This window comes from Anopheles gambiae, chromosome 3, assembly GCF_943734735.2.
Source record: "Anopheles gambiae chromosome 3, idAnoGambNW_F1_1, whole genome shotgun sequence".
Lineage (NCBI taxonomy): Eukaryota > Metazoa > Arthropoda > Insecta > Diptera > Culicidae > Anopheles > Anopheles gambiae.
In genome coordinates this window covers 75,903,876-75,924,664 of record NC_064602.1, presented here as the reverse complement: position 1 = coordinate 75,924,664, position 20,789 = coordinate 75,903,876, and the positions used below count along the sequence as shown (strand labels likewise).

Genomic DNA, 20,789 nt, shown 5'->3' with positions numbered 1-20,789 from the left:
TAGCGAGCGCAGCGCTTTTCGGTCGCTTTGCGAAATCCAAAACGGGAATGAGTCATACCGCATCGTTCGTAGCAGGTTTCGTAGCGCGATAACTCTGTACCAGACGCAGGGGGAGCGCAATAAGATTGTTTGCTTATTATCTTATCGCAAGACCTCGTTGCGTACGATACGGCAGCGCACCGCGATAAGTTGTTTGTGTACGTGTGCACTGCAAGCGTTTTAGGGCAATGGGTGCCGTAACGGCAAGCGAGCGTGCCATACACCTTCGTTATCAGAACGGATCTGATCGCGTTCGAAACCTTCACAGTGTGCCCTTTTGCCGTGCCCGAGCGTTAACTATGGTTTAGAACCGTCTCGACCGTGCTTTGGAGGATTGCTTTCGCCCAGTGCGCAATGGGACTCGTTCGGTGGCCCTTTTGGGCAGTGGTTTGTGTGTTTCTGAGCGTCCCCTGTGGCTTGGTAGTGAGTGAACAGGAGCAGCTGGAAGATATCGTCCAACAGCCGGTCCACTGCGAACGGATCGATAACTCGCAGTGGAGTCGACCGGGGAGTGCAAATGATTGGGAACCGTTCCACGGAAGGATAGGCGATCGGGTACTGCGCTGCGACTGTCACGACAGTGTCCGAACGCGTCGAAGTGAGGAGTACACCGTCGATCAGCAGGTAAGCTGGGTGACCTTCAACAAATGCCTATTCCGTTGAGGTGTCAAAATCAACATATGGCTTTGGAGTTACGCCACCAGTGATGATGAATCATCGTGTCTCTTCCGTTACTATCACCAGCCCAGGCTACGAAATGCCGTATTTGTCCTGTCCGCCTTCCCGGCAACTACCGTCGCCACGGACATACTGATCGTAAACTGTGGCCAATTGCACGTCCCGGCCGGTACCTTCCGGTCCATACGGGCCGCATTTCTACCGCGCACGATACGCTTCGTCAACATCGCACAGTTGACGCTGGATTCGTTCGCGTTTGAAAGCGACAGCCCAACGCGCGCTCAACAGGTGGTGACGAACCCACGCGATCCTCATCCAATACTTGGCCCGATTACGCTTAGCTTTGACCGCTGCCAGCTGGACGAGCTGCCCGCCAATGTGTTCCACGGAGCGGCGATACGGTCGGTGCTGTTCAGTGCGTCCAGCATTGGAGCGATCCGATCGCTAGCCATCAGCACTCGCTTTCAACAGTTCCTACTTTCCGACACGGTTGTTGGGTCGTTCTCCCGACATGCGTTCAAGCGAGCGCAGATGGAGCAGTTGCATTTGCACAATGTCACGATGACCGGGGCGTGGGCTTCGCAGGCCTGGCAGGGGCTTATCGTCGGCAACTCGATACAGATAAGAGCTTCCAGGTTTCTGCAAACAATTCACCCGGCCGCAATCACAGAGAGCAGTACGTATGGGAAGAATGCGCTTCTTGTTGTGTATGTGTAGAGTTACTCAAAGCTTTGATGCTACTTGCAGGCACTGACGAGTTGCTGCTCCAGGGGAATGTTTTCAATGAGTCAATCGCTGACGAAGCATTTCAGCTCGAAATAAAGCTTCGAGTAAGGCTCCTGGACAACAGCTTCAATCAACTTTCATCAAATCTGTTCAGAGGTATGCATGATAGATGAAAATACTCAATCTTTTGAGTGATTTGAATCAGAGTAGAAGAGTGTCGTAAGGGGTTTTGAGAGGTCTTCAAGTCTCTCAAAGTTGGCAAAAATCCGGGGTCAACTCCAATCCGAATCCGATAAATTCGGAATCGACTCCGGAAGGTTAGTCCGCCCTGCATTATCCTGAGTCGTTCGGAATCGTCCGAAATCGCCCAGAGTCGCCCTGAGTCATTCGGAGCCGGAGTTATCCAGAGTCTTACGGAGTCGTCCGGAGTCGTCTAGTGTCTTCCGGAGTCGTTCGGAGTCGTCCGGAGTTGTCTGGAGTCGCCCGGAGTTATTCGTAGTTGGAGACGTCCGGAGTCATCCGGAGTCGTCCGAAGTCGTCCGAAATCGTCCGGAGTCGTCAGAAGTCGTTCGGAGTCGTCCGGACTAATTGGAAGTCGGAGTCAACCGGAGTCATTTGAAAGCGAAGTCGTCAGGAAGCCGTCCGGAGTCGGCTTTCGAAACAAAGGCCTGCATACGAAGTGTACGCGCAAAGTGAAGGACAAAAAAACACCACGAAATGAAATACCTGATCACAAGCATATTCAACCGCACGACTCCTGTTGACTTCCGCCGATTCCGATTCCGGTCGACTCCGATCGACTCTTGACGACTCCGAGTGACACCGACTCTGAACCACTCCGAGCGTCTCCGGATGACTCCGGACGACTCCGATTCTGGGCAGAACTAGTGGCTCGGATTTTACCGCAGTCGTAATCTGAATAATAATAGCGCTCCAAAGAGCACATCACTAGTACCGACTAGACTAGAGTAGACTCACTCTTTTGGGATTCAAATCACTGAATTTCTGGATCAACTAGAGACCCAATTCTTTGGAATTCATTTCCCGGGCACAGGTTAAGAAGAATCCAAAAAGATTGAGCCTTTAAAATAGAATCCAAAGGGAAAAGATTCACATAAACTCTTTGTGGTGAGTTGTATCCTTATATTCAATTTAAGGATTCAACTCACTCATTCTTGTTCATTCTGCATATCTCTAGTATGTTATACATACTACTATCTTAAGGCCTTCTCAATAACTCGCTTCCATCTATCCATTTCAGGCATTCGAATATCCAACGAAACTGCCTGGAATGCACAGCCAGACATACTGTTGGAACGTAACCTGATCGACACCTTCACGATCACTACCGACACGAGCAGCTTTCTGGTGTTTCCACGAAACTTTTCCATCAGCCTACAAGCCTTCCGCATCGCGCAGCTTGCGACCTGCGAAAGCACAAACGTAACCTTCCCGGCCTGGTCGGAGATCTTCTTCCTACAACCGTTTGCCACAACACCACGCGATCATCCCGACTCCTACATTTCCGTAGAGCAGTACCGTACCCAGGAGGGTTGTGATTCGGAGGACAACAGACTGCTGATTATCATCTTAGCTACCCTGCTTGGGGTGACCGTGCTCGGTGGTGCCATTGGTGGCTACTTGTGCTGGCGACACTATCGCAGGAAGGAGCAAATGTTAATACTCGAGCAGAAGGTCGTCCAGCCAAGAACGTATCGTGAAACGCAGATATTGCTCAAGCTCGAAACGGTCGGCACGCTGAAGACGGATTTTTAAGAGACTCTCCACAAGGTCCTCTGACGAGGTCCTAAGCTAGTCTGATTAAGAATTCAACGACTACTATCAGCAGAAAGATACGCTTATTCGAATATACTCACAGCACGGGCAGATGGCAGTCGAGTGCGTTGCGGATGGTCAGCATGGCGTCCGGTACCATCAGCCCCTTGGCAAGCAGCGTCGTCCCGTACCGCTCCAGTGTGGCCGCTTCCGGTTCCGTCAGTCGATCGTCTGGGTCGTCATCGAAACGCAACTCCTTCCGGAGAAGATTCCTCGCACACCGACCACCCAGATGGGCCAGCTCATGCTCCAGCGCGATTAGCGTACCACCGGCTCCAGTGCCGGCACCTGCATGCTCCATTATACCCTGCGCATCCACATGTTCACCGCCAGGAACTTGATCCGCATTTTCGTACCCTATCACCAGACACTTGAACCCGTACGACTGCTGCTTCGGTTCGTTCACGTACGTCGAGCAGGACTCGAGCGAGATCTCTACCTCCCGCCCAGGCAGCACCATCGCACGGCCCGGACCACCGTAAGCCCACCGGGCGGGTGTATTATACATCCGCACCGTGCACCAATCATCGAGTGAGTCTCTTTCGCTTCCGGAGCCACTTCGACGGTTAGGAATTTTCACCTTCACACGGTCCTCCTCCTGTACCGTGCCGCACTGCGCATCGAACGTGAGACACATCCAGCGCACCGTTGCGGGGAATCGGACCCGGTACGCCGTCAGGCTTGCCGTCTTGTACGGATGGTCGCTCTCCAGGATGCAGTAGTGCTGGCTGGTCGTGTTCATGCTCGTCGCGGACGAGGTAATGGTCGTGCCGTTGCCCGCCGCACCACTGCTGTGCGTCATGTGGGCGAAGCACTTGCCCACGCTGCCACGCTGTCGGCGCAGCTCGTTCAGCGCCGTAATGGGCGGCAGTATCTCCTGCACCATCGACAGCACCTCAACCGACACCTTCAGATCCATGCGAATGCAACGCTCCAGCTGGGCCAGCGTCAGCGGCAGCAGGTACCGGAACAGACAGTTCACGACCGAGGGCGAGCGGGTGGTGCGCGCACGGAACAGATCCCACACGGTGCGTTTGCGTATCGGTACGGCAAGCACCATGGAGGCTGCACCGGCCGGTAGTTCCATCTCGTTGCCATTCGCGGCGGACATCCCGACTCCGGCAGCAGCAGCAGCAGCACCGCCACTTCCACCAGCACTTCCTGTACCGCCACTTCCGCTGACTCCACCGCCTATCCCACCGACCGTTGCCTCCGAGGCGGAATCGATTTCGTACGGATCGTACGGTGTGCCGGCCGTACCGCTGCTACCACGCAGCGTTTCCAGCAAACCCTTTGGCAGTACCTTGCCGATCGTGCGCCGCGTACGTTCGATCGTCGTCGCGGCCGTATTGGACGCAAGCACCCCGACCAGCCCCGTCGCTCCAACGTCCATATGCTCCTCGATCGGTGTTATGTTGTGCTCGGAATCGATGGCAACACCGCCGCCTACAACCGCACTTGCACCGGCTGCTCCCATCACACCAACCGCAGTGCCACCGATAACGCCGGACGAAGCGGATGACGAGGGTGTGGAGGACGTTTCCGAGGAGGACGGTGCACGCATGCCGGGCGATGCCGACGTCCACAGCGCTAGCTCGTGCGCCACCGTCAGCAGCTCGCGGCACCGGCCAACGATTGCGCGCGCTACCTCGAGCGCTAAATCACGCGCCTGCGTACGGCAGTTGCCTAGCTCGCGGCCATTCGCTACATTCGTGCCGCCGTGGGGGAATCCCGCCACACCACCGACCGGCGTGCAGTAGTACAGTATGGCCGGTATTTGTCCCCGGGCCGGCGTTGTCCCGTTGAAGCTAAGATCGCACGGATAGAACCGAAACGTGACCGTACCGCACGGCCCACGAAGTGAGGATTGACCACAATCGCCCGAGAGTGTCCTTGCTCCCTGGCTGCACAGACGCAGTGCGTAACGATGGTTTTCCTTCAGCAGTACCGCGCGGTTAAAGCGCAGCTCGGCCATGTGCTGCCGGACGGCAGTCTGATCGTACGAGCCGACGATCGATTCCAGCACCTCCCAGCGGTGCGAATGCGAGTAGGTGTGCGAATGCGTCGAATGGTGACTGTCGTACAGCAGCTCCAGCTGATACTCGTAGCTGCCCGAACCGGAGTAAACCTAAAAAGAGCGTTGAAACCATACGATTAGTCCACAAAAAGAGGGAAAAAATCGCTCCAATACTTACACAAGCCCCCACAATCGATATGCCCGCCCGGTCGACGGTAAACGCGATCGCATCCGGTCCGAAGTTGCCCGTGTTCCACGTCTTCCCCAGATCCACCTTCCCGAAGCGACTGCCCGTACTGAACAGCCGATTGCTTCCACCCATCGGGGCCATCGGCGGGACCATCAAATCGGTGGCCGGTTGCTGGGTCGCCTCCTCCTGATCTCCGCCCCGCTCGCCACGCTCCCGATCGACCGGATCGCACCCGTGGTGAATGATTTCCGAGAGCAGCTTCGCTAGCAGCCGGCAACCGTTGCGTATCAGCAGCCGCTCCTGGTTCTGATCGTCATCCTGACCCTCGTCCTGATCGCTATCGTCATCCTCTGCGTCGCTGTCACCTTCGGTGAGCGACTCGTGCCGGTAGCCTTTCGCCATCGGCCAACCTTTGCCACCGTCGCCCTGTTCGCTGTCATACTCATCCGCCCGATACGGAAACGGTCCTCCATCGCCCTCCGCCACATCGGTCGCTTCATCATCGTCAAGCTCGTAATCATACTCCACACCTTCGCTGCTTCGGCAGCTACTCGCACTGCTCGTGTTGCTATTGCTGCTTCCACTGCTACTGCTACCACGCCTTCGATGTCGCCCGATGCGGTCCAACTTTCGACGCACCGGATCGGAAACAAGCTCCAGCAGCAGCTCCAGCACATCGCGAAAGTGCCAGTCGGGCAGATGCGGCACACCAACAACACCAGCCTGTCCTCCAGCATCGCCGCCACTGTTGGTACCACCGCTGCCAACCGTGCTTGTCATCTGCTCGATTAAACTCGCCAGCAGGTCACGATTGCGCGAGATCAGCAGTGCCCCGGAACCGGTCGATTGAGGCCGGCTAGTCGAGGCGGATCCCGTCGGTACCGCTTGCGCCGGCGAGGACATCAGAATGGAGAACGTGACGCGCAAATTAACGGACGGCTGGCAGAGACCGGCCAGGATGGCGCTCAGCAACAGCCTGCCGCTGCACCGTTCCGTACCACCGCTACTGCTCGAGGAGCCGTAGCTGTACCGGTACCGGTCGACGTGTGGCTTGGGCCCTGCATGTATCCCACCCGGATCGGATTCGCGCAGCAACAGCAGCCGTCTACACAGGACTTCCCACTTCAACGGAGGCGTCGGGTAGAATATGTCAAAGCAGCGCACAAACGTCCGATGGCATTCGCCCAGCACTTCCCGCTTAGCCTTGCAGACGCGCCGTCTCATCGAGCGTTCCATCACCGGCAGTGTGACACGATCGGCCAGTATGTCGATCAGCAGCGTACGTATCTCGACCACGGCCATCGCCAGTGACTGATGCGTTCCCGTCATCGACGATGCCATCGGATGGGCTGTCGAGGAGGACATCGGTGAACCAGTCGTTGGGTGTGAAGGGTTGCCAAATGGATTGCTAAAGTCCGAACGGAACTGATCTTCGATGTGAGCATCAGTGTCGTCTTCGGAGGAGCGAGATCCGGTTGGATGATAAATTGCATTTAGATAGCGACGAAGCAAACGCAAACACACTCGGCAAATGAACGACAGACGAACGATCAGCTGGAGGGGTTGGAAATTAAAAATAGTTAGTTTCATCATACAATTCCAGAAGATGTCTGGCACATCCTCAACAAGACTATTTAATCAATTAAATTAGCGAATAAACAAAATGAATAAACCAAAGAGCGTCTTACCTTTGCCTCACCAATCAGTCCCGCATTATTGGTCGTCATCGGGTTGGTCGTAAAAGTCTTCATTCCACCGCCGCCCCGCTTCTGCTCGCCCGACAGATTGCGGAACGCGTTCCAGGCCCAGCTTAGCAGTGCGGTAAGCGATTCAAACGTTTCCCTATTAACGCCCGTCGCAAAGCGCCTTGAGATGGGGCACAGCGCGATCACACTTTCTTCCGTGCAGGAGCTGCTGAGCGTTTGATTACTACCAGCGGCACCACCGCTTGGTGTCGCCTGTCCGCCGCCTTTCTTGCGACGGTACTGCACATTCGATGTAGAGGCAATGCGTTGCTCGCTGGTTGAACCCTTGGTGCGTCCGGTTCGGAACGGGAAACGACCCTCGCTGGCGACGTTTGAAGGTGAGAACCCGTTGCCGGACATGTCGGCGTTGCCAATGTTCCAGCGGTTCAGCACGGGAATGGCGGGAACCTCCTCGTCAATACTGCCCGAACCGAAGGTAGGTGTAAGGAGTACCGACCTGTGCTCGGGTAGATCATCCTCCTGTAGATCGTCCTCCGGTGGTAGGTCGCAAAGTTTCACCTGCCGTCCACTGGCACTGCCAAATGCTGGTTGAAAAAGAGAGGTTAAAGTAACAGTTTTTGGTTAGATAATGAATCTTTTAAGAAGAATTATTCGACTAGCGAATTTTTGAAGGCTTTCGGATCTTAAAAGTTATGGATATGTAACATAAAACTCAAGATATTCATGAATATCTAAAACGACAGGGTTTGCATTATCCGTTATGCGTGTAGATGTGATCTACGATTGCCTGCTCATTCTAAAAGCATTAGCCACGGAAAAGAGGCCGGAATTACACTCAATGCAGGCAATCACCATGAAACAAGGAAGTTATCACGACAAAAATCTTTAGATAAAGACTCTTAATTCATTAGATTTTAAGACTTTTCAAATTTCCAAAACTTTAGATATTCTTGAATCTTCAGAATTTCAGGAATCTTTAGAGATCTATGAATCATCAGAGATTCACGAATCTTTAAAAGATCCATGGATCCATATATCCTGTAAGATAGGTGAATCTCAAATCTTGAAATTCAGATTCATTAAGATGTCTGGATATAAATCAGGGTTAACTATCTCTAGTTTGCACCTAATCCGAGTTGCACAAGTTTATTGAATCTTAAGCCAACGATATAAGGTATAAGGTTTATAAGGTAGCCAGAAAGTCAGTGAACACCAAGCCTATTAGTGGTAGTATAAGCAGACCTAGTTTGACAATTATAAACTTCAAAATATGCAATAAATGTCACAGGACTTCACTCAAGCTTCAGGAGTTTTTAGGGAAATTATTAATTATAAATCCTTATGAACTATTGTTCATGAATCATTGGGGATTTGCAAAATTTTGCAAAGAACCTTGAAAAGACTGGAGATTAAGCATCGTGAATGATCAAAACATGAGTCAGATTCTGCTCTACTTAACATATAGCTAATTTAAATGAATAATTATATCTACTTACCACCACCACTGCGAGACCCTGTAAACCAATCCGATGCGTTCACATTAACATTCCCGTCGAGCGGCGACGATGACGAACCACCCGCATCCAGCGTCGGTTCGAACGGTGGCCACTGCCCAGTCGCACCGAGCCGCTCCGTAGCCTCCGTCAGCACATCGAGGCAGGCGAGCAAATTGAGCGCAAGCTGAAATCGCGGCACCTCACAACCGTTCCACCGCTGCGGAAGCGCTATCTCCGGACTCAGCACGGACAGTGATTCGTGCGTCCCGTACCGTGCCGGGTCGCCCTTCTCCCCACCATCCACCTGGCAGGAGGACGGCTGCTCATGTGCTCGCTGCGTGTTTGGCTTGCGCTGCTGCTTGGACTTGCGTCGAAACAACTCCGACGCGATGGGATTGAAAATGAGCATACGCTTCCGGATCGCGTCGTAACCCCACAGGACGTTGAACAGCGGATCGAGTGTGAACGAAAAGTGCCACCGATTTCTTCGATACGCTTCCTTCAACCCGGCCTGCGCACCTGCGTTTAGCTCAACACGTGCATCGAACTGGTTCATCCTGTGCGCCCGGCAGTGCCCGGTGCGCCGATCGATCGTAATTGAGCCACCCAGGTGTGACTGATTGTTGGGGATAAGCACTGTGGAGGGAAAAAACATAATTTAGTATCCAGCTTAACGTAAGCATGGCGTAGAGACTCACAAATCGTTGACCGATCCGCCGTCACGCTATACTTTGCCAGCGCTGCACCGTTTATAAGCGATTCCTCCACCTTGATGTACGTCTGGTCGCCGCTGGCCGCAATGAACGAGGCACGACGGCCCGTGCCCGGCCCGAACGATTCGATCGCCACGGGCGCACAGTGCCAGAAGAAGTTGCCCTCCCCGGCACCGTCCAATCTGCCCCCTCCACCCGGCGCTTCCCGACCCAGCTGTCCCTTGTGGTAGTTGCCGAACGTGTACACGGCCCCACGGCTCGTCAGCACCACCGAATGGTTGCTCCCGGCCGCAACCGACACAATCGTCCCGGCTCCGTTCGGAAAGCGCACCAAGTGGGGTCGTCCGCCGGCCGGTGCCTGCAGATCACCCGTGCCGAGCTGGCCGTACTGGTTGCTGCCAAAGCTGTACACCTCCCCCGCGGACGTAAGCACCAGCGAGTGGTGCTGACCGCAGGCGATCTGCGTGACGACTGGGGGCCGCTGCCGTCCATCACCGTTGCCCGTGTGCTGTGGCAGCTCGACCCGCTGCGGTGGCACCGGTACGATGCGCGGTGTGTCGGCATCGTTGCTGGTGGCAGCGATCGGGTTGGCGGTACCGGCGACGCCAGCCGTTCCACCCGAATTTCCACAATGGCAGCAGCAGCCACAGCCGCAGCCACATTTGGCCGCGGACGAAGCGACCGGCGGATCGGTGGCATGGGCTGCCGCTGCGGATGGTGCCGAGTGGCACGCGTTACAGGTAGAGTTGGTTGTGTTTAAAGCGTTTGGGTGCGTTTGGGCTCCGGTGCCGTTCGTTAGCGTTCCTGCATTTGCCTGGTTGTTGGTGGTCACTAATTCATCCACTGGGAAGAGAAATTAGGGAGAGAAAAAGTCAGTAGAAGCCATCATGGACATAATAATAGATTAAAATCCACACTCACCATTGCGTTCTCGCTGAAACTTGCGACCACACTGGCCCTTATTGTTGAGTCCGAAGGTGTACAGTTGACCCAGTGCATCGACTGCCACGCAGTGCGCTTTACCGAGGGCCACCTTCCGTATCACAACGTCTGTTAGACCACCTACCACACCATTCGGTTCACAGTAATTGGTGTCCTTGCCGTACATGATCAGTTTGCCATCCTTCGTCACAAACGCCGATGTACCTAAAACGTAGAAAAACAAATCGAAATAAGCTATCGCACCACAGAACAGTAAACAACCCATCTCTCCATACCATTATTACACGCCACGAACGTGATCGTCTGTCCGTCCAGCTTGTTCAATCGCTTCGGCTTGATGGCTTTCGGTTGCCTTCGGTTCGTCTTAGCCAGCTCACCGTCTTCGCCGCGCTTGGCCGTCCCGGTAAAGTAAACCGTTCCGTCCCCCGTCAACAGCAGCCCATGGTTCGCCTCATGGCCAACGGCAACCTGCCGAAAGCAGCTCACCCCCTTCGGTAGTGCCGTCAGCTCGCTCAGCTTCATCGAAACGGTCGCTTTCGGTGCACTCATCACGCAGCCGACCGCACCACCAGCCACATTGGGCGACGTTTTCAGCCCCAGCGCGGTGCCCCGGCCCCAGTAAAGCACCTTGCCGTCGTCCACCAGCACCAGGCCAAACTCCTTCCCGCAGCTAATCGACTGTATGGCCGCCCCGGTCGGATTGCTTTCCAGCACGGGCATCGGGGCGATGCTGGCCGGTGGCGGCGGTGGCGCCGCCATGCTACCATTCTCCACCAGCTCCTCCTCAAACGCTGCCCAGCCGTACGTGTGGTACCGGTTTTTGGCCAGCTTTAGCCGTAGCTCGGGGCGGCTTTCTCCACCGGTCGGTTGGCCACCGGCGGATGTAGAGCTGTTGTTGGGGCCGGTTGCCACCGGCGGATACAGTTGCTTCACCACGAGTATGTCCTCCTCCTGGTCGTCCAGCTCGGTCGAGTCGCGGATCGAGTCGGACACCGCACCGAGCCAACAGATTGCATCACCGTCCGAGAAGAGCTGCCCGTAACGACGCTGAAAGGCGGGTATTGGTGCCGTCTGTACCGTGCCCAGGGCGGTCAGTGTCGTTGGGTCGTACAGCTGAAACGTCCACCCACTGCTGGACGCCATCATTTTGCTGATGCGGCCGTAGTACAACTTCCCCTGCGAATAAAGCGATGTACGTTAATTAGATTAATGCAGCGCAATCCAATTGATTCGCCCGCGGTACATACCCCCGAGTAGCCGATCCAGCCGGGCAGCTCGTTCTTGGCGTTCGATATCGTCACCGCACCATAGATCAGTCCCTCCTGTGTGCCATTAAAGCCGGACCCGATTTTTAGCAGCCCCTTCACGGTCACCAGGTACAGAAACTTCCCGTCCGACGCGACCGAGTGCACGGTGGACGATTCGAGCGGCAGCCGAAACTCGCCAATCAGGCTGCCACGCGGCACACCGCACCGAAAGTAGTCCGCAATGGTGGCGCGCCCCGTTGCCATGGAGAATATCGTGCGCTGCAGCTTTGCGACACTCTGCGGCATCTGCACCGTACCGCCGCTGGTGGTGCTGCTGTTGCCACTGGTGCTGCTGCTGCCGTACACCGAGTTCATCAGTATGGCGGCCACCGCACGGACGATGCGCCCTGTGTCACCCTTTGCGATGGCGAGCGATAGCAGCGTCGAGCAGGCGAGCGACGACCAGGCACCGTTTGCCGCCGACGGCCCACTGCTGACGGTGGACAGCTCCAGCAGCAAATCGAACAGTGGACCAAACACGGCATCCGGCTCGTGCCGCATACCCTCCGGATCTTGACCTGAAAAGAAGCGACGAAAATGAACGACGAAGCCATATCGGGTCCCCTCCCCGAAAAATTCATTGAAGTGTTTCGCACTTACCCTGCAGTATGTCGTACAGCGAGCGAAGCGCCTTGGTCGCGATCCGGGGCTGGCTCTGGCGCGTTTCCGCTATGATGCCGTACAGGCTGTCCAGCCCGGCCAGCACTATCTGGGGCACGCGCTGCGTCGCACCGGACTCGCCCCGACCGACCGACTTTGGTTCGTCCAGCGCCGTATCGATTATTCGCATGGACGAGACCGTCGCTCTGGTGGTGGTTTCCCGTTCCAGCACAATCGACCGCACCGCATGGTAGACGGCAAAGCGGGACGCATTCGAGGCAATCTCGTACCGGTCCAGGTTGGGCTCGAGCAGCAGCTGCAGCTGCTTCGCCTTCGGGTCCTTTTTCGAGCCCGCCGACCCGTGCTCGCCCGATTCGGACGTTTCGGTCGACAGGAAAATGCTGTTAAACACCGACCCATACCGTGCCGAATCGTACAGCTCCATCCTCGCTGCTCCTCCGTGGACACCTTTGAAGATAACTAGCCCAACTTATCTAGTCACCTAACACTACCGATGGGAAAAGCAAAACGGGGAAACAATTTTCACCACAAAGAAAGGCGTCCCGCTACCCGTAACGCCCTCGACGACGACAGCAGAGCAGGATTTTGCGTTCCGTCTTCCAAAATGAAGGCTGGTTGTGAAAAATCGATATCCTCTCCCTTTTTGCCCTTGCGCCGCCGGCCTTTCCCCTTCGCTGCTGCCGACGCCGTCTTCTCTCCCCTCCATTTTGCGGACGCGCGCGTGTGTTTACGAACCGATGACGGCAGCGCCGGCGAGAACGCGCGCGTTCGTCCTGTTTTTTCCCCTCCGCGGAGCAATCAGCTGATTGTGACAGTTCTCGACCGACCGAACGAGCCGTCCGTCGGTGGGGTGGGGGCAGGTTTGTTTTGTTATCGCGCGGCCGTACGCCGCTCTTCTTCCACCCGCCATGGCCTACTAGTGGAAGGCGAATGAGGAGGAAAAACAACAGAGCAGAATAACACACCGGCACACAGCCACACACACACGGTTGGTAGGGGTTCGCGTGCGCGCGTGTGTCGTACACTTTTTTCCGACAGCGCGCGTGCTTACAGTGCGTGCACTAAATGTAAATGTAGTTGGCTTTGGTGAATGTACTAAACTCGCTGTGCGGGAAATATTTCACATTTTTAGGACTAAATACAGACAAAAGACATAAGTAAGAGCAGCGAATCGGGTAAGCGAGAAAACTTGATAAGGTAGAAGCTATATAATATATGAAGATATAAAAGGAGAAAACTATTGTACAATTATAAATTTGTAAATTTACATTTACCTTCATTACATTACCACCTATCCCTGATAGTATTGCTCATTAATTGCAAATTATTATTTTAAACTTATTAAACAATCTTACTTGTTATTGTCTTATTGGTAAAAATACCTAGAAACACATGTTTTCCAACAGTGGTGTAAAACATTGATTTAAAGCAATTAATTTAATATACTTTTTTTTAAACAAAATCTATTTGCTCCACTTACTTCTATAATTCTACCTTCCTAACCAAAAGTTACAACACAGTAAAACAACTTTTTTTTTTCTGAATAAAAAACATAAAATTGGGTAATAGATACTTATTCTAACAAAAACAAAAAAGTAAATTCTCATCTGTGAAATGTATGGCTTACCCGGGTAGGTGGTTATAGAAAGTGAAGGTATAGTTATGATTATGGAATAAAAATCGTTTAAATTTGCTTACATACTTTCCTTATGATGAAACGTACGAGAAAATACACCTAAAACTATAGTACCGTGTGAGCGTCAAAAACGATTCTTTTTCTGACCTTTTCGACCTTCTCTGTAATCGAGATTTAAGTGTAATTTCCAACAAAAAATCCAGATAGAGTAGGTAAAAGTAATGCTAAATCATAGAATTAGTAACAATAAATCTTACCATTTAAGCCGCCTAAAAGTTTTCGGTGATCGATAAAGTTCCGGTTCGATTTCTCAAATTCTGTTCCACTTCGAAAAAAATCGATTATTCGATTACTCTTTTTTGTAATAGTTTACAAATCTTAGGCAATCTATTTTGTCACATTTCTTCTAGTTTTCTTACAGGGTGTGGAGTAGGGCATTTCTTTTCCTTCCGTCCCTCTACGTGTGTAAAGGAAATGGGGAAGGGGTGAATTCAGCATCCATCAGTTTCCACAATTTTCTATTCGCTACAACGTAAGATGCGCAAGAATGCAAGAACGGATAAGAAGATGCGGGATCGCACAAAAAAATATTAAAAAAAAAAACTGATACGGAAACTTCACGATTAAGTTAAACCACCCGCCACTTGTGCGGGAGGGGGCTTGTGTGCATAAATAACGAATGGGATTGGGAAGGGAAAAGCGGTGAAAGATTAGTGTGCATTACACGCAGCAGGGTAAATGGGTGCTTTGCAAGGGGATGAGGGGGTAAAGAGGGTAAAGTCGAATGCTTACTGTAGTACAACATGGGGCGGGGGGGGTTGAGAATTGACACTATTCAATAAGTAACTAAACGTTCAACTGAGTTTCTCTGATAGTTTGTTGTGTCGTTGCTGGTGTTGCTGTTGTGTGCGGGGAGTATTAGTACCACACAATACAATCACACACGGAATCACACCAACACATCAATATCGGTTACTCGGGGTCCAATCCGACCGTGTCCGTGTTTTTTTTTTCTTTTTCACGGAATACACAATAATTAACTAAACAACCGCATATTCACAAAAACTCGCCTTTTGTACGAGCATTCCTCTCCACCGAGTAATCAAACGAGCCACGAGTGTCTTACTTTGGGGCGGTAAAATACTTCCAGTTCCAAGTGTTTTCCCCTCCCCAGCTGGATGTGTGATGTACGCGCATCGCCCTCTTTCATAATGATTAACAATACATCCAAACGGAAGAAACCTACTAACAGTTGCACACTCGCTCACAGTCACATTTATGTACAAATCAGTACTAAGATTTGTTTGCTGCTCAAACAGCAGTCTGTAGGAGTAGACGAGAAGGGATGAATGTGTGTGTGTATGTGTGTATGTGCTTTGTGTGTATGTGTGACCCTTTGTTGGGTCACAGTGTCTACACTACACCGGTTTGGTCTACTGCCACCATCACCAGAAGCTCAGATCTACTAAAAGAAAACTAAAAATATCGAAAAAGAAAAAGAAAACGTAGCGCTCCTGCTACTCCCTTTGTTAGGCCGAGGAGGGAAGATCTTGCTTCGTTTCGGCCATGAGTAGCCCGCCCGCACTGTTGCCTACCCCGCCAACGGTCGACGGCTGTGAGGGTGGTGGTGGTGGCGGTGGCGGTGGAGGCGACTCCATGCCGAGATCATCGACGCTTAAATCGTCCAAACAGATCGAGGACAGCAGTACGTGATGCCGCTGATGTAGGTGATGATTATGATTATGGTGGAGGTGGTGGTGGTGATGCAGTAGTAGATGATCGTCCGGCCGGGTAGCGCCACCACCGTGAGACGATAGTGGTGGTGGTGCTGGTGCTGGCATGAGGCGCGATGAGAAGGTGTACAATTTCTCTAGCCCACTCGCATCGCCATTGGTGGCCTCGACCAGCATAGTCCGTGGGGATGCGGTGTTGCTGCTGCTGCGGCTGCTCGCGGGGAATGTATCGTCCTGGGGCGGCGTCAGGCAGCGGTCCTCCAGCACGTCCTCCAGGTTGAACAGCGTGTCATTGGACGCCGTTAGAGAGCTTCGCCGGGCGAGGGCGGGCACCGATTCGGTCGCTTCGCACACCACCGGTCCCTCAGTGCTGAAGAGTGGCAAACGAGGTAAGATTTAGCATACACGGTCACTTCCCTATTTTCATAGCCACAGAGACGACAAAGAAAGCTACCTTACTATCGTACTCTCCACAATGTTGGAACAGTGCGCGACGCTGACCGACGGGGGTAAGCTGCATTCGTCTTCGTTCTCCTCCAAAATGGGCGACAGCGACCGGTTGTAGTTGATGATGATTTCGTTCTCCTCCGTCTCACGCTCCGGCCGGTCGTAATCGGTCCCCCCGTTGCCCTGCGCTTTCGGGCTTCCACCGGGCGCTCTGCAAGCAATAACAAAAACAAAAAAAAATGTAGGGTAAGTACACACGACAATACACATTTAGTGTTGGGTTTCATGAATCTTTCGTTGAGATTCATTCATATGGATCTTCAGTGATGAGTGATTCGAATTTCGTGTCGAATCTTCAAATATTCATGAATTTCTAAAGATTCATTAATCTATAAGATTCATGAATCTTCAAAGATTGATGAATCCTCAAAGAATCATGAATCTTCAAAGAATCAAATATTCAAGAACCTCTTAAGATTCATTAATCTATAAGATTCATAAATCCATTAAAATTCATATATCTCCAGGAATTCATGATTCATGAAATGGCCACGTAGGTTGTTAAGCTAAGAAGAAGAGTAGTAAAAAACTCAAACTTTATGATTTTTTGGAGACTTATGAATCCCTAGTGATTCGTTAATCTATCGAGAAATTTCAAGATTCATGAATCTTTCGAGATTCATGAATCTTTCGAGATTCCTGAATCTTTCCAAATGAGATTCAGATTCATTGAATCATTCCAAAAATTCATTTAGATTCATGAATCTGAATCAGATTTACCCAACACTATTGCACAAATACGGTCACAAGCAAATACTTACTGATCGTGATCGTTCTCGGTGCGAAGAGCTCCACCGGCACAATCCTATTGAAAGGTAAAGAATAGTTAAAGCTCAACGAGTTGAAATGACCCCCCCCCCACCCTCTCGTTTCGACCTACATTGCCCTGGGGTGGCAGTAGCTGGCTCAGCTGTTGGCGCAGCAGATCGAACGTATGATCGTCCTGGAATGGATCGTTGCCAGCACGATTCCACCCATGGTCGTCCTCGCTACCGTCGAACGGTTCCAGCGGTCCCTTCCACCACGCGTCGTCGTCGTTGTCGTCGTCCAGCGGCGCAAAGGACACATTCTCGTCCAGCTCCAGGTTGCCCCACCCGTCGAATATGTTCCCCCGCGAGTTGGTGGGCGAAAACTCGTCCGCCTCGAGCGGCGAAAGGTTACTCCCGTTGGCGTCCATCATCTGCAGCATGTACTGGCATTTGTAAAGCACATCGTCCACCAGTTCTGCTGCCTGCTGCTCGACATCTTCCCGCTTAAGAGCGGGCTCCATCGCTGGCTCCATCTCTGGCTTCATCTCTGGTTCCGGCTCTGGCTCTGGCTCAACCTCCGCTTCCTCTTCCACCATCGGTGCGGCCTCCTCGTGCGGTGGCTCGGAGTAGATCGAGCGCGACATCGACCCATCGTCATCGCTTCCGTTCAACGGTGTCGCCTGCCCCTCGTCCTCCTCGTCCTCCTCATCCTCCTCGCCCTCGATCGCAATGTCGAGCGCACGCAGCGCCTCCTCGATGCTGATCGCGTCGGCCGACTGGGCCGCCGTCGCCGTGACCGTAATGGTCGTGGCGGTGGTAGCGGCCGCCTCGTCAATACTATCGTCGCTCACCAGCGGGCGCCGCTCGTCCTCGTCCTCCTCCGCGTCCGATCGGGGCGGCGGTGGCGGTGGAGGCAACCCATCCTCGTCCTCCTCGCCGGACGACGTGGGCAGTGCGGCGGACACCGCCGTCAGGTTGCACTTTTCGCTCCGCTCGAGCGACTCGTCGAACACGTCGGAGAACAGGAGCGGCTCGTCGCCGGCCACCGGTTCCACCGTCGCCGTCGTGGCCGTCCGCTCCGTCCGCTCGTCCGACTCGTCGTTCGGGTCGAACTCGTCGTACGTGCAGGTCAGTGGGTCGCTACGGCGCGTACAGTACGAATCGTGCCGGTGGTGTTGGTGGTCGTCCACATCGAGCTGATAGGTTTCAATCTTGTCCAGCAGATTATCGGTGGAAAGCTAAAAGAGGTTAGACAAACCGTTACCGACTGGTTGATTTTTCTGTTTGCCATTGTCTGTTGTGCGCACGCACACACAGACACACAAAGGAAACTGGCTTACGTACGTTGTTCGGGCTCGACGGGATGACGGCACACGGTACCGAAGATTCCAGCACATTCAGCGCCTTCAGGATGGGATACTCCGTCGATATCACTTCCTGTATGATGTCCCCGTCTTTGAATTTCTGTAATGCACACGGGAGTTAGCCCGTTTTTTGTCGTCCCCCTTTGAATTTGACACCGAATCGCGCGTTGTTACGTACCTTAAATTTGCCACTCTTCTTTTTGCAGAAAATGCAAAACCCCATTATGAAGGAGCCGAGCCCCAGGCAGGCCAGCATCCCGAAGATCACGGCATCATGCTGTCCTGTACGGGAAAGGGAGCAAATTTGCACGCTCTTGAATGGGTTCATCGTTTACGTTTACGGCACGGTTTTATGTAATGATGCAAGGCCACACTTGCATCGGCCTGCTGCAACAGACAGCTGCCGCTGCTCGTGCTGCTGCTGCCGCTGCTGCAGTTGCTAATCAACAAACGCAGCACACACGATCGCGCCTCGACAGTCAGACAGACAGACAGACGATTGACATTTAATGCAACGTTCTGCATCGCACTCGCTCACCTGTATGGACGTACGGGATCGGTATAGCGCTGCAGGCGTGCAGTATGCTCGTGGAAAGGTAAACACTCGATAGAACGTTCCTCATGTTGGCCGTCGTTAGTCCCGGAGCACATCACACGGAACTCCATCCAATGGTGCTGCTGCTGCCTTCGCGGGGGGTGGTAGAGTAAGCTGATGCACAACTGCCTCTGTCACCGAAAGGCATACTGCGTGGCCCTAAATGCACGCCGACGTTTTTCCCTTTCCACCTCCCAATCCAAACAGTCGATAGGATCGATAGTCGTTCGAACACACGCTTCCTCGACGCACTTTTTTTTCCTTTCGAGCGAATGCCAGCAAACAAAAAAACGGACCCTCACGTCACACGCAGGAAGCAATTCATCTGTGTACGCCAGCAACAGCTAGCACCGTGCGTGCAAAGGACGGATGTGACACGGGAGACGAAACACGACGACGGGCTTTGGGATTTACATTACGAAAACAACTGGCTACTCCGCCACACTGTGATGAGCGCGGCTGAACCCAGCACCCTTCCCGAGGTCGTTCTCGTCAGCCTAGCAGCTCGCTCCGTCCATGGCCGTCCGCACTACTTTACTTCGTCGAAGGAAGTACTCAGGTTCTCTCGCAGAGGGGTGGGGGTGGGAGGGTACAACTAAAATCGTTTTCCGTCCTGCTGTGTCCCGATTTTCTGGCCACAAAACGATTGTTTGATCGTAGTTGCTAAGAGAGGTAGAAGAGAAAAACGAGTTTGTGCTTTTCTCGGACGGCCGTGAAGACGAGTGCGAGCAAGAAGCAAAAAACAAGAAGCAGCAAAAGTCAACCGATGACAGCCGTTGACATTTCGTGGTAAAGGTGTATATAACGCGGGTGTCGTTCGAATTGTCTATCAAACAACAACAAAAATACCCAAAGAACATAATCGTGTTGGACAATCGTTCGTCGTTTGAATAGAAATAATTTTGCAACAAATGTTGTCGGTTGAATTTAAAAAAGAAATACCTGTACGATGACACGGACGCAAATTTATGGTAACTTACATACAATTTGTACTGCTGCTGGTTTGTTGAAGAAAAGTGTCAACAATTTCTAAAAGAAATACTTTTAGAAATACTTTATTGATAGCATAATTGAAACGCCTATTCCCATGGGGATGCCGAAATCGACTCCGTTTCTAAGCTAATTTTGATTTTGGAGCCAATTCCGATGACGGCGCTGATTTTGATTTCAGAGCCAATTCCGGAACTGATACCCATTCTGGAGCCAATTCCGGAGCCAACTACTATCCGGAATTAATTCCCGAAAACTTCGGAGCTAGACGAAATCTTTATTTTTCCCTTCACAATCTCTGAAGCTCAAAGCGGTTAGTCCCAGAGCTCTCGGAAACGGTTCATGAAACACAAGCCGTCTGCGGATTCGACTGCAACCGTCTTCAACTGGCTCCGACTCTAGCCTACTGCTACTTGGAAAAACTCTGACCTCAGACGATTCTAGCGCTACAGAGCTGTGGACGAGTCCGACTCCGGATGACTCCGATTCTGGCCTTCTCTGACCGATTCTGGACCGATTCTGGTCGGCACCTCACCATTCAAGACGTCTCCGAATTCCTACCAAACCCAATTTTGAAATTGTGCAAGTCATATCGGTCATATTTACTCCATCCTTTTCATTGAAATATGTTATGAACTGGACTATTTGCACCTTATTTATACACTTAAAACTTTATTCACACATATTAAAACATACATAATAAATATTGATGAAACGTACAACACTTTAAAACGTAGGCCGCGCACCAGCCGCACCGAGCGCCCCTGCCGAGAGCTCCTGCTCGATCGGCTCGCAAACACACTCTGCTCGGCGCTCGGCACACACTAAGCCTTGCGCGCTTAGTGTGTGCGACAGTGTGCGTGTACACACTGTCGTCCCTCTGGACGTTGACCGGTGGCAGCGCAACTGCCACGGCAAGTCCAGGGGTCGGCACGCACGGCTGC

The 20,789-nt window shown here is 52.6% G+C and overlaps 3 protein-coding genes across 3 annotated transcripts in view; 1 reads left to right on the top strand and 2 right to left on the bottom strand.

Annotated features, from left to right (window-relative positions):
- LOC5667986 (E3 ubiquitin-protein ligase highwire) overlaps window positions 1-13,081 on the bottom strand; it is a 28,482-nt gene extending 15,401 nt beyond the window's left edge. Inside the window, exons 1-9 of the mRNA XM_061658782.1 lie at window positions 12,251-13,081; window positions 11,591-12,168; window positions 10,619-11,519; window positions 10,323-10,547; window positions 9,387-10,244; window positions 8,689-9,324; window positions 7,175-7,776; window positions 5,475-7,040; window positions 3,321-5,407 (exon numbers count right to left, since the gene is read on the bottom strand). Coding sequence (XP_061514766.1) covers window positions 3,321-5,407; window positions 5,475-7,040; window positions 7,175-7,776; window positions 8,689-9,324; window positions 9,387-10,244; window positions 10,323-10,547; window positions 10,619-11,519; window positions 11,591-12,168; window positions 12,251-12,695 — 7,898 coding nt within the window. The 5' untranslated portion in view covers window positions 12,696-13,081. The remainder of the gene's footprint in view (window positions 1-3,320; window positions 5,408-5,474; window positions 7,041-7,174; window positions 7,777-8,688; window positions 9,325-9,386; window positions 10,245-10,322; window positions 10,548-10,618; window positions 11,520-11,590; window positions 12,169-12,250) is intronic.
- Window positions 49-7,163, top strand: LOC133393533 (uncharacterized). The gene is made up of 4 exons (XM_061658785.1): window positions 49-663; window positions 784-1,393; window positions 1,465-1,599; window positions 2,705-7,163. Exons 1-4 carry the CDS (start codon window positions 394-396, stop codon window positions 3,217-3,219), a joined length of 1,530 nt encoding a protein of 509 aa, XP_061514769.1. The 5' UTR covers window positions 49-393; the 3' UTR covers window positions 3,220-7,163.
- Window positions 13,082-14,256: 1,175 nt separating the features above from the next.
- Window positions 14,257-19,601, bottom strand: LOC1270754 (uncharacterized). Its single transcript, XM_061658781.1, has 7 exons — window positions 18,799-19,601; window positions 18,439-18,542; window positions 18,241-18,360; window positions 17,028-18,134; window positions 16,909-16,952; window positions 16,095-16,298; window positions 14,257-16,010 (listed from the first exon to the last, which is right to left on the bottom strand). The coding sequence occupies exons 1-7, from the start codon at window positions 18,881-18,883 to the stop codon at window positions 15,437-15,439; spliced, it is 2,238 nt and encodes a 745-aa protein (XP_061514765.1). The 5' UTR covers window positions 18,884-19,601; the 3' UTR covers window positions 14,257-15,436.
- Window positions 19,602-20,789: the final 1,188 nt, after the last annotated feature.

Bases quoted from the DNA above. Each gene is read 5' to 3' on its own strand.
- LOC133393533 (XM_061658785.1), top strand. From the start codon at position 394: ATGGGACTCGTTCGGTGGCCCTTTTGGGCAGTGGTTTGTGTGTTTCTG. The intron at 1,394-1,464 runs GTACGTATGGGA...TGCTACTTGCAG, and splicing joins GGCCGCAATCACAGAGAGCA to GCACTGACGAGTTGCTGCTC. The intron at 1,600-2,704 runs GTATGCATGATA...TATCCATTTCAG, and splicing joins TTCATCAAATCTGTTCAGAG to GCATTCGAATATCCAACGAA.
- LOC1270754 (XM_061658781.1), bottom strand. From the start codon at position 18,883: ATGAGGAACGTTCTATCGAGTGTTTACCTTTCCACGAGCATACTGCAC. The intron at 18,543-18,798 runs GTGAGCGAGTGC...TTTCCCGTACAG, and splicing joins GATCCCGTACGTCCATACAG to GACAGCATGATGCCGTGATC. The intron at 18,361-18,438 runs GTACGTAACAAC...TGTGCATTACAG, and splicing joins AGAAGAGTGGCAAATTTAAG to AAATTCAAAGACGGGGACAT.